Source organism: Pelmatolapia mariae, linkage group LG9, assembly GCF_036321145.2.
Source record: "Pelmatolapia mariae isolate MD_Pm_ZW linkage group LG9, Pm_UMD_F_2, whole genome shotgun sequence".
Taxonomy (NCBI): domain Eukaryota; kingdom Metazoa; phylum Chordata; class Actinopteri; order Cichliformes; family Cichlidae; genus Pelmatolapia; species Pelmatolapia mariae.
The window spans coordinates 30818353-30831805 of NC_086235.1; the positions used below are offsets into that span (position 1 = coordinate 30818353).

At 41.3% G+C, this 13453-nt stretch overlaps 1 protein-coding gene across 1 annotated transcript; it reads left to right on the plus strand.

Moving 5' to 3' along the window:
- The first annotated feature begins 861 nt into the window (after window positions 1-861).
- Window positions 862-12047, plus strand: rab18a (RAB18A, member RAS oncogene family). The gene is made up of 7 exons (XM_063484322.1): window positions 862-1077; window positions 3086-3141; window positions 7650-7711; window positions 7995-8067; window positions 8881-8999; window positions 9414-9480; window positions 10157-12047. Exons 1-7 carry the CDS (start codon window positions 1010-1012, stop codon window positions 10324-10326), a joined length of 615 nt encoding a protein of 204 aa, XP_063340392.1. The 5' UTR covers window positions 862-1009; the 3' UTR covers window positions 10327-12047.
- Window positions 12048-13453: the final 1406 nt, after the last annotated feature.

Consider the following 13453-nt stretch of genomic DNA (forward strand, 5'->3'; position numbering starts at 1 on the left):
CATTCGACCATATGCAATATAGCCAGAGAGCAATAGGCCTGGGTTCCAGTTTGACCCATGGCTCTTTGCTTCATGTCTTCCATTTCTCTCTCCCCACTTTCCTCTCTGTCTTCACTGTCCCTATTCAATAAACCCTAAAAAGGCCCAATAAATTAAAAAAAAAAAAAAAATTATCTTGCATTCTTAAAAAAAAAGGCTGATGGAGTATAGTTGACTGTTTTGAATAAAATAAAATTGTATTTGGTATTGTACATAGGTGTAATTACCTTTTGCCATTGTTATGCAATTAGCTAGTTATGGACCTGACCATAAGAGGACCAAAAATGTAGCCTTGGAAAACACCACATATTGTTTTGTACAGTTAGATGTGTAAATGCTGACCAAAAACCTTCCCTGTCTTTAGAATAGGATTATTTTTGCAGGGTAAATTCATTTAAAAACATTAATAAGATCATGTTCAGTGGTGAACGTGACTGAAAAGTGGAAAATTCATAGGAGCCAATATTTTTCATATATAAACCAATACTTTTTTGGTGAACAGAGTGCTAGAAGTGACAAGACCTCGTGCAAAGAAACGAGCCATTTTCAAAATGTCAAAATTGCCAATCACAATCAATTCACTGTGACTGTCAGTGGCATAAGAATTTCAAATGGTTGACTTTGAAATTACATTAGTAACAAATGTATCGGAGTGTGAAAAATCCCCGTTTAAAGAGTCCAGTAGCTAATATACAGTACTATTAAAATGACACGAACGCATGACGTCGACATGTTGCAACACTGCGTCCTTTGTCTTACGTAATCTTCTCCCAAGATATCATGTAAGATCTCCAGCGGAAGTAGTGACAAGTCATACCGGAAATGGTTGGAGTGAGACGTCTCACCAAAGGGCTGTCATATTATTATCTATGCTGTGAGCTGTAAACAGGGACGCAAGTTAGTCAGCTTCACTTTAACAAGTCTCTTTTAGAGATTTACCGAGAGTAACACAGCATACAGTGAAGGAAGAATGGAAGACGACGTGCTTACCACGCTGAAGATACTGATAATAGGAGAAAGCGGCGTTGGGAAGTCCAGGTAAGACCAAGTGATCAACAAAGTGATGTCGTGGCTCCCTGCTAACGTTAGCCAGCGCTAGCAGGGATGTAGCAGCTAACCAAATGTGTGGATAAAGAGAATTTAGTTTTTAAAACGATGTAGACGGTTCAGTGCTGGTTTGTCGTCTTCTTTATTCTAACAGAGGTCAGACTGTCTTGGTACAACATGTACAAGAAATGCTTACAGTGTGCAAACTGTTTAGCTAACACATTAGTCAGATGCCAGAAGCTCTGTACGTGACATCAACAATGTGCACGTCTGACATAATTGCTAGAAACAGGCTGTTTTTGTTCACACTAATTTGATGGCTAAACGAGAAGCTGCCACTCTTTTAAGTCCAGTTACTTGAATTGTACTGCCAGCATCTCCGTCATTAAGAACCCAGCAGAAGGATCGATCCGAACCGGTCACGCTCAAGTAAGCGTATCCCTTCTCCAGATGGGACTTCAAAAACATGTAAACGATACACTTGCTCTTGTCGTCATGTGGTAATCAGAGTCCTTATTAACAACCACAAATCAACCTGATAATATTCCACGCAGGGTAAAATGCTTTTTACCCACATCAGCATGGAAGTTTATAGCGTGTGTCCCTGCCAAAAGAGATCATGATCCAGGTTTGCAGGTCTCCATAACAGTGGTCCCGGCTGCTGGAGGAATTCTGATAGCCTTCCTGAGCCATCAACCATCACATTGTAGACTATGGTGTTGACTACAAGCGTGCCTTCCATAGCCATAGAACATTCCGAGAAAATTATGCCATTGTAGGCCTTTAAACAAGTTCTTCACCAAAAGTACACCCATCTATTTAAAATAGACCAAAGGGAGGTAATAATAAGACTTGGAACTTCAGCATCAGCAAGGACAGAGTGTTAAAGTTAAAGTCAGCTAGGTTTTAAACCAGAAAGCAGAGATGATATTGAATAAAAAGTTTGCAGTAATTTATGTTCTTTGCAGCTGAGATTTTAACTCCCAGTACTGTGTCCACTATTAGCTGAAATGGTTTCTCTTTTTCCAATTTCCTGGGTCAGTTCACTGATGTGCAGCATGTGTCTACTTATACTATAGAGTTTTTTCCCCCTTTTTTTTGAACAGGGCTTGTACTGCTAGTTGGCGTCTTTTAATGGCTGGTCTGTATAAGCTCGGCCCAGAGGAAGGACTGGCTTTATGCCGACACCATAACACAGATCTGTGTTTGCTTATATTTCCAGAAAACAGAAGAATATCTAGACGGCTGTACTGCATGCTGTCTGCCGTTGCATCATCCAGGCCGTGATGCATTGTTTCCAGAAAGCAATTTAGTATTATTATTAAATAGGATTTCGCTTAATACAATAAACAAAATCAGACCATGATTAGTTTCAAATGTCCTAATTTGAATCATCCATAGCCAGCTTTGGTAATATCAAATAGGTACACTTAGTTTTGAATAGTTTACAGATATTTATTTTGTTTCCCTGCAATCTGAAGGCCTTTAAATCACAACAGATTTGAATGCTTGGCGGGGAATGTATGCGTTTCATGTTTCCTGACCTGTACAGAATACATTTCTAAATCGGCTGTCTCCCTGCATCAGTTCATCAGCCATATGGCCCTCAAACAATAAACACTTACTGCTTCACCATCTCTTCTGATGGCCCGTGAGGAAAAAGTACGAGAATTATGTCTGGGTCAAGGGAGAGGAGCGAGCATATCGCCATCGTCAGCGGGGCTGTTAAGGCCTTTGCACTCGATTAGTCATGGTTAAGAAACGAACCCTGTCCTCCTGACTGCAATCTAATGGTGATGTCATCTGGAGCTTGACATCACCTCTTGCTTGCAAGTGAAGGACAGAGTGATCAATAGAAGGAGATAGAGAAAGAGACTGTCTCCTGCCGCAGGAGTCAGCTCAAAAGCATCCTCAAGAGAGGAGAATACAATTCCTAAAATCACACATATGTGAGTCATGATGAGGTCTAATCTTCTTATTTCCTTCTTCTTGTCAACAGCCTCCTTCTAAGATTTACAGAAGACACATTCGACCCAGAACAATCAGCAACAATAGGTGAGTTGAACATGTGAGGTCTGTTAAAGGGTAAAATGGAAAAAATGTGGCTTTGTAGATCAGAATGTGCTGGCAAGTACAGGATCATCAGCAGCAGCAGAGAATAAATAAGACACAGACTTAGAGTAGTAAACAGTCACAAAGACAAGGATCTTGAATTTGAGTAATAATAAGCAATGCATCGATTCATCTGAGGCACAAACAGCATGAGCTCATTTAAACCTGTTGTCTCATGGCTTAGTAATGATGTCCACATTACATATGAGTATGCTAACACTTAAACATCCAACCACTGTCAGGAGTAGAGACTAAAATAGGGGTGCTTTTGGTCTATGCTGCATAGAACAACACATGCATTTGTCCTCCACAAGATGAACATGAAAGAAAAGGAGGAATTAAAAAAAATTGCTTTTATCTATCAAAATACTATCAAATATAACTATGATTTTATATCAGCACTAAATCTTTAGTGGTTAATGTTCACACACAACACTTAGTGTTGTGATCTCAGTCAGCAGCAGCACAGCTCCTGCAGGCAGCTGTATAACCACGGTGGAGCCAGGAAGGAAAAGGAGGAGTAGATTTTCAAAAAGTTTGATGAAGCAGCAGGTTGTTGCCAGCATAGAGCCCGACCAGTATAGGATTTTAAGATCAATATGAATATTGTTGTGATTTGAGACATTTCTTGATTTTCTTCAGGCATATGAAACAGTTTTGTTTTGTTTGTCTGTTAATTATTTATGTGTCCTTATTCAGACAGTATGACAGTGCAGGTTAAAAAAGAACTTGTTTTAATGTCACAGCAGGTTGTGGATTGTTCATATATGCTGTGCTTAAAGTGATGTCTATACTTAATGCCTCTGTCGTCAGTCAGTTAGTGTGAGGGTCTGTGCAGACGTCCACATGTCTGCCAGTTTTTTTTGTTTGTTCTTTTGACCGCGTGGACTTGTCCAAAGAGAATTTACATTACAGCGCATCAACTACACATGCAACCAGGGAGCGGACTTCAAGAAGTGTAACAGGAATGACTACTCAGCCAGTCGTACTCCAGCTGTCCGTGTCTGTAAGAGTATAATTCAGGCTGGTAGTTGCTTGTAGTTTCTAAAGACTTGTTGTTTGAGACTTGGAGTTTGCATGTTCTCCTCTAGTCTGTGTGGGTTCTCTCCAGGTACTCCGGCTTCCTCCCAAATTCCACAGACATGCAGTTGGTGGGATTAGGTTAGTTGGTAACTAAATTGCCCATAGGTGTAAAGGTGAGCGGGAACGTCTCTCTGTGTTAGACCTGTAATAGACTGGCAATATAGGGCAAGAGACAGGATACACCCTGGCAATCTGTCCAGGGTGTATGACAGCTTGGATAGGCTTCAACCCCCTCGCAACCCTAAAATTGGATAAACGGAAGAGAAGTGATGGATGTCAGTTGGGCTCTAGACCAACGTTTTCTACATTAAAATAAATGAATTTGTCATAAACAGTTGCAATATGGCCATTTAAGCTGATTAAACACACAAAAGCAGCTTGATACCAAATAGAATTGTCTGATATTTGATATTTGTGCACTCTGACTCTTAGACCAGCGAAACATGAGAGGGCAGAAGAGAAAATTATGCTGTATATCTCTAGTAATAATTTTTAATTAGAAAAGTTGAAATGGATGATTTGGAAACTCTACAGATTGATTTGCTGCGTTATTTTTTTAGTACATACTGAATCATTCAACTGGTGCCTGGTTTTAGGCTTTACATAAAGATATTTTCTCCATAAATGGATACAGTTGGTATCCAAAAGACCAAATATCCTGAGGGAGGACCACCAGACCAGATGCCCGCTGTCCCAATTCAAAAGCCAGTTGTGGTCATACATGACATGAACTTCTGCCGTTGTGTGTACAGCATTAAACTCTAGCTCACCACAACACATAAGTTGAAGTACACCCTCAGTTGACATATGTATGAAAACGGAGTACATTCTGTGACCACTTTCAGACATGCATTTGATCTTTTCATAGATCGTGGTATTCAATTTTGATTAGGAATCTCAGAAAGGTCTTAAATTAGCTGTAGTAACAATGAGGTTATAGTTTTTTTTCAAACCTGTTGCTCAGCACTATTTGCAAACACCACCACTTAACAGGACCGCAGTAATGTAAGGATGTTAATGATGCCTGCCAGAATATTTGTGCTGTGACACACCCACCCAAAGTTGGAGTTTTTAACAACTTTAAACAACTGCAGTAGACTAAAGTGACAACCATGCTCAGCTAAGTGTACTGTCCTTCACTCTGTTTCCCAGCCTGTAGTGTGCAGGCCTGGCTGAGGCTGCTGACAGATACTGTACATGGTCTGGAGCAACGCAGCCACAAGTTGACAGACTTTTTATGTTATCTGTTCCAGGCTCAGTCAGCATACTGGCTGCATGTGTTTACTAAACCCCCAGTACCTACTGCAGATAACTGTAAAAGAGACGTTAAAGTTTAGCTTTTTTCTTCTTTTTTTTAATCAAGCTAGGGTCGCTAGGCAGAAATGTGGACGTTTAGGAGATTCTGCAGCACTTGGCGAGCTAAAAGTAAAGTCACCACAATCCCACACACCGACACAGCCACAAAGCTTTCAGATTTATTTTAAAGTTAATGCTGTGTGGAGAAAAAAACAATCTGTGGCAGACCAAACTATCCATCTTATCTGGTAAAGGTTTTTAGATGTAGTGGCAACCCCAAACTGCGTATCTGCAAATAATATCAGCCTTTTTTTGGTAATTGAATAAATCAGTTGACGGATCGAGGACACACCGACTATACTTTCATAAGCTATTAAAGCTGCAGCTACCTTAATTACTTTATTCTGACAAAAGCATCCACGAGCTCCAGATTTAAAATATTTTGGAGAGAATTTGGATGAAGAATTATACTTTCTTTTCTTTTTTTTCTTTAGTTTTTCAAACCAAACTAATGTGGTTTTGTGAATCGCTTGTAGCTCACAATGCTGTCTTTGTTAAAACGGCCGAAAAGCACAGATCCCAAGAGGGGTTGGAACGGAGAAAATACTTTGTTTTGTCAAGGTCAAGGCACGGGCCGCTACTGTTTTACTTGGCCAGCTGGGATTCTCTGCCAAACAGATGTCTTTATTGGAGTCAGTTCTCTGCTTTGACTTGAGATTCAATTTTTTTTTAAATCTGGTATCATTCAGTCTCAGTTAAAGTATTTTCTTCCTCTCACCACCCCGAGGCTGGATTTCTCCCATTGCCAAAGGCTGTCTCGACACATCATCACACTAGCATACAGAGTGTTAAATGATCTTTTGCAAGGATGATCAGCAGGCACATTAGCAGCTTTGCATTTATGGTACTTTTACTGATGGCTTAAAGCACCTTGTTGCTTCTCGGTGCCATCGTTGCCAAAGGTTAAAGACAAAAGAGAATACAGGCTAACAATGATGTGTCATTCCCCACCACAACTCTCTCTGTGTCGAACTAGTGGGTTGTGCTGCTCTGCCTTTGGTGTATTTATATCGTACAGAGAAGGTCCTTCAGAGAGCAGCCCAGCCTTGACCTGTAGCACTAGTAGCATCTTGTTGTGTTGTGATATTGCAAACAGATGCGTTACTGTGCGTTCCCTGGGCAAGGCCCGTCTGTATATGTAGTGAATTAGAGCAGAAGAGACTGGTCCAGGTTCAGGGAAATGTTTAGTGTAAACTCGTCTCCACATGCGCCTGGCAGCAGTATCTGAGCAACCCTGCTGGACGAGAGGAAGAGCTAGTTGTTGTGATGGGCTTTGTGAACAGACTGTGTATTTGTGTGTGAGTGCGGTGCCATATATCAGCCTGTCTTCATGTCCCCTTTCTCCTGCTCGATCTCTCTTCTGTTTTGGCTCCCAGCTGAACTCCCCTCCTCAGTCCCAGATGTAAAAACAAGCCCATCACAAGTGTACATTTCCCTGGTAAATCTGTCAGTGGATGCTAAAACTCGGCCGATATGTCATCCAGACGCCGCACGCTCCGCTCACCGAGACACTGCAAAGAGGCAATAGAGGAGATTTACTTGTTGGGGTGGGGGGGGTGGGACAACATTGTTATTTTCATGTAAATGTCTGCTCCTCTGGGACCTGGCAGGGATTTTTAAGACTGAGTCATTGCTCACTGAGCCATTTTACAGGTGCCGGCCTTTCATTTTTTTTAACGCAGACCCTCGTCGGTTTTCGTTCAGGACATTAAACCGCACTGTCCTTTCGCCGTGGATGTGAATGCATGGTCACACTGTAATTTAAGTGCAGGACATGGGACGGGCGTAATGCCAGTCTGAATAACCAGAGGTTAACACAAGTTCATAGACATTGTGTGGTGTGTATGTTTTGACAATTCATCTTCAATAATTATGGTCTGTCACCATGATATGATATTGTTGGCAGTAATTGAACAAACCTGTAGGAGTCATCATATTGGGCCTGAAGCAGGATGAGGTAATCATGTGGGTTTCGGTGATTAACTGCCCCTTTCTTTTTTTTCATTGGCTAGGCGTTGACTTCAAAGTGAAGACCATTTCTGTGGATGGCAACAAGGCAAAGCTGGCAATATGGGTATGTTACAGACTCTATCATTATTCCAGTGCTTTAGTATCACTCGGTTAAACAAACATGCAGCTCTTGTCTGTCAGAGCAGAAAAATTAACTATGAAACAGCTCCAGCTCAGGTCTAGACCGGCTCTTCTCTCAAGTCACCAGAAGATGGCGCTTATGTAACACTATTTCCACCCCTTGATGGACACCAAGGAGTGTGTCTGTGCTGTTCGTGTTTGTCTGCCCTGGTTTGTAACCACTGGTTTTTTCCTTGCAAGTGTGAGCAGTAGTGTGTGTTTTGCAGGACACCGCGGGACAGGAGCGCTTCCGAACCCTGACGCCCAGTTACTACCGCGGTGCCCAGGGAGTCATCCTGGGTAAGCAAAGCTATTAGCACCGTCATTGCTCAAACACCTGTACATGTGTGTGTGTGTGTGCAAGCGCACATGTGTGCGACCTTTTCACTTTACAGTCATGCCCCTGTTGTAAAGCGAGTGATGGCTTTTCATCCTGTGACTCACACACATACGCCTGCCTCTTTCTGGAAGTTAGTTTATACTCTTAAATCAGAGTCTTCATAAGGTCATGCATGTGCAGCATGTATACACACACACACACACACACTACGGAAATAAGTTAAACCTCTAAAGCAGACTTCCTCTACAGTTCATGGTTTTTGACCACACTAATGATGTAAAGTAACAGAAGGCGCCTCGGTGTATCAGTGGGATTATGACCCCCCCTTGTTTTTCTTTTGTTTTTTCAAATAAACCAGCCACGTGTTTAAGTTGATGTTCCTTTATTTTATTTTATATTTATTTTATCTTTTTTGTTAGATGATAATGATAATGATGATTATTATTATTATTATTATTATTATTATTACCGAAGTGGAAATTAGACAGTGTTATTGTCAGTAAAGTTTCATTTGCTCTGTGATTTTCAATAGTAAACCAGTTGAAAAGGTTCAGCAGTCAAGGACTTCTTACACCTGTCAGATTAATTTTAGTGTGTCAGATGTTCCTATTGCCTTACACACCATAACTACTTTTGTATAATTATTGCAGTTCTCTCAATCGTGCATCCAGAAAATCCACACACTCACTCTGCACTTAAAATATTTTTCCTCATCCTGTGAATGAATATTTTCCTGCATTCTGAGCGTGCCCTGTTCATTCTGTGTGTCACAGTGTACGACGTCACGAGACGGGAAACCTTTACAAAGCTCGACAACTGGCTGAGTGAGCTGGAGACATACTGTACAAGGAATGACCTTGTTAAAATGCTTGTAGGAAACAAAATTGATAAGGTCAGTGTGTTTGTCTATAAACTTGTGATGTTAAGGGTGCGCGTGACATTTTTAATATTTAGCTTCAGTGCAGTCTTCCCTTGGTTTATGCTCTTTAGATATATATGTGATACACACACAGAACAGGGAGATGGATTGCCCCAAAAGTAAGTGTGTTTTACAAAGTGAGCCCTTGACCAGTTGATGGATTGCTAAGCTAAATGATAGTAGCACTTTCATATTTTCTGGCAGCTGGTCCTTTGCCAGGATACCAGAATCAGTGAGTGGAGTTAAAAACGTATACTGTTATGAATTCATTGCGTTCTGATCTTTGTCTGTGAAAACCACTTTCTCTCCCTGGCCCGTGACGACCACAGTAGCTGACAGCCCAACCCGACAGACCTCAAATAATCCATTACCTTTCCTTTGTTTTAGGAAAACCACGAGTTAGACAGGGCCGAAGGGCTGAAGTTTGCAAGAAAACATTCCATGCTTTTTATAGGTAAGTCAGGAGGATTCCCCGCTCTACAAAGAGCTGCCGGGCACATGAGTTACACCAGACTGTTACACAGGGGAGGCAGAGTTTGAAATAACTATCATACTCACCGAGGAATGCTTGCATACTTCTATTTATAAAGCAGGCTTCATATATCATCTTCAGTGCACTCTCTTTTTTCCCCCCTCTGCTGTTATTTTTCAGGTTTGTCAGTAAAAGGGGGAACTTAAAAGTTAACACCTAGTTTTTATCTTGAGCACTTAAAGTGTTATTTGGTAATATGTAAAGATTTCTTGACATGTTTTCCAAGCAATTCTCAAAGATATTTCTCGTGATTTGTCATAGTAAGATTTATTTCTTTATGCTATGGTTATTACAATTGAAATGTTCCTGGATGTTATCATGCTACGCAGCAGGTGCTGACTAGAGCCAATAATAACCTGCTATGGTCCAGTATTAGCATCGTGGAGCTGACAGTTACTGTTGAGATGTTTTCCACCACTCGGCGCTCCTGCTGGGGGGGCCAGCAGATGATGACATCAAGACGCAGACATTAACAGTTGTTGTTTCTGCGTTTTGTCTTCTTTTTCTCCACCTTTTCCAACCTCCGCCTCCTCCCCATTCCCGTCCCTGTCACTTCTCCCCTCCTCTCTTCTTCCCTCTGCACTCTCTGTCCTCCCAGAGGCGAGTGCAAAGACGAGGGACGGCGTTCAGTGTGCGTTTGAGGAGCTGGTGGAGAAGATAATCCAGACTCCTGGCTTATGGCAGAGCGAGAACCACGGCCGAGCAGTCCAGCTCACCGACGAAGACGCAGGAGCTGGAACCTGCAGCGGCTACTGCTCCCTGCTCTAGACTACCTACACACACACATTTAAAGATTTACATGGGACAAATACCCTCGAATACAAGCATATCCACACACACACAAGCATACACACTTTAAAAGAACAGCTTCCCTTCCTGCTGTGTGCTGTCCTGAGCTCCGTCCTCACACATCAAGGCATTAGAGATCCAACTTTCTCCTCTCTTCTTAGGTGAAAGTGTTTATTTCTCTCTCGCAGACAGACACAAACACACACACACAGACCTTTTGCACACTTTCTAGTGACAACGCGGCGCTAAAATGCAAATACAGCTCAGCTTTCCTGTTAATGGAATTTGAGTGTTTCTCTCTTTCTGTTTTGTTTTGAGTCGCAGTTTTGTGCAGTCGCAGTGCCGCGGTCAACACATTAACCATTCTCGCTTGATACTCGTGTGATTTAGTTATAGCAATGCAGTAAAGCGAGTCCAGAATCGTGAGCCAAAGCTTGTCAGACATATGGCTAAATCTCTGAAGTATGATAATGAGAGTGGAAACTCTTGTATTTGACCTAGGTTTCTTTTCGTCTCAAGCATGCTTTTTGTCCTCGGCGCACCTCGCCTTAGCAAGCACAGCTGCATCAAAGCAGGGCCGACTTTTCTCCAGTGTTAGTGTCACTTCTCTTTTGCCCTGCGCTTTGTCCTGTTCCCCGTGCACAGGCTCTAAGATTATAATGCTGCTTATGGAGGAGCTTATCAAGCCGAGCCGTCTTGTATTTTATCTCGGCACTCTCGGTCAAAGGCTTGGATCAAATGACTCTGTTGTGCACATGACTGCCTCATTTCATTCCAAGTGTTTGGAATGGTGTTTTATGACTTTTATTGACTTGGACTTCAAACTAGTGCTGTGTTTTTTGAAAAGAGCATAAATCAAAGAGACTGGCACCAACACGCTTTCCACTGGGTGCTGAAGAAGAGGGGACCTCTTAAAATTGCACGCCTTTTTAAAAAATTTTTTTTTAATGTGTGTAACAAGTTGCTTTAATGGAGTGTGACCTACTGGCACTCATTCACTCAGACAGATAATATCAGTAATATCACCACCACTGCTAGTCTTTCATATAGATCCCTTTGACTGGACAGAGACAAAGGAAAAGTGTTCAATATTAAAGAGGGCAGTGAGTCATACGGGTGTCTCCACTGAATTTGGAAAAATCAAAGAAAAAGCTGTGCGCTCCACATTGCTAATGGATTTCGCAGTTCTCCCATCTCTGTGTTAGCATCTGAGAAACACTCATAAATGTACTGTACCCCTGACCTCTGACCATGTTTGCAGTATTCAAGCGCTGGTATATGTTCCAGGAAATGTACTTCTGGGAGTTTGATCTCCTAACAGGGATAGTGTAAGTGACATGAATTTGAGCATGTCTCATCACACATTGATTTTTATTATTTTTTTTAATTGCATGGGAAATCTGTGTGCCATTTTTTTTTTCCCAGTTTGTCTGCTGGTGAATGACGTTTAGAGGCTTACTTATATTTAGCTGAAAATAAATGAATAAATGCTAATTTACAATTTAAATTTAATGGTTACAATAAAAAGGAAGTAGGCTTTTACTTATTAAACTGGTATAGCTGTCTCTTTTGTGTTGAAATATGTCAAAACACGTATAAACGTCGTATTTTAAGAATTTGTTGGGGAACCTTTGTGTATGAATTGTAAAGCTGAATGTATCCATATTTCACTACAAATTGCCCTATGTATTAAACTAAATAAAGTTCTTTTTTAAGTGAATATAAATGGATGTGTTGCTGCTGATGTGTTACTTGACGCGCCCCTGTCATCATTGCCATGTTAGAAATGTGGCTGCTTCGTGATGGGTTTTTCACCCGGCACCCGTCACATTCCTGTGTCTTCAGAATAAAGACTTGGTGTTTAAACAGTGTCCGAGGAGCCCTCAGACCCCAGACGTGCGATCTGTCTAAATCATCTTTTTGGCGAACTCCTCAGGAAGCACCACCGCAGCCATAGTTCACTCTATCAGTGCTTTAACTGGGATGTGAATAATTCCTGGGCCATTATAAAAGGGTCAGGGTTGGCAGCTAAACCAAGGACTCCTCCCTTGTAGCGTATCCCTCATTTCTTGCCGCACTCCGGGCAGCTGTGTGGAAATATGTCCCAGTCAAACAACAACAGAGACGCGGAGCCCAAAGTCTTCATGTGGTCCAACCATGTGCTGAGCTGCAGCACCACTGTTTCCTCATGCCTACACTAAAAAAAAGTCTTCGAGGAGCTGAGAGATTATATATTTTGGAGAATACGTTTGTTTGGTTTACATACCTTTTAGTGACATATTGTGCAAAGTTGTGCAGTGGATGGTAATTTTGTAACCTCCACCCCAACCTCTAATGCTTTATGCATCAGAATCCTGAACCTTTTATTTAAAGAAGGAAATGGAACTTTTTGAGATTTAGAATCTGTTTTTTGTGAAACTGTCCTTGGCAAAGACAGATGGACAACTTTTTTTTGGAGGATGATTACAGATATTAGATCTACTGTGAAGACAAGGTTAGAACACGCAAACTCCACACATAACCAGAGGCACAAGAAGACAAGGTTCTAATGAAGCACCAATGGCCTTTACATAAATGGACACTGCACTCCAACAGTTACTGAATAGTTGCATGCCCATGCAAAAAAGTAGACTAGCTTTAAAACTATGGTATATCTGAATTTCACCGCAGTGTTTGACTAAAAAGACATGACTCACATCAATTAAGGTTAAAAGAAAAAAGGTCACGAATGTAAACCTTTTTCCAAATTGAGTTGGAAAGTGTTTGAATGTTAAAAAAGTGATGATTAAAAACTAAATTGTCTTTTTGGCAAAAAGGTTAATGTGTTGACAGTGGCACAACTTACATTCAGAACACAGGGATATCAGGGCAGTGTAGCAGCTTGGATTTGGGGTGGAACTCTATCAAGTCAAATCAAGTATTTTTATGACTTTAAGTGTCAGGCTAAATTCAGAGATTCATCATACTCAAACCTGCGATTGAGTAAAATGGGTCTAGCGATACCCAGGATGCTAACCTCTGAGAAACCTTTAGTTGTTACAGTTCCACCTCTGGGGTAGATGTTCCAAATTTATCCACCTAAAGCCAAAAAAGTCTAACTTTGTGC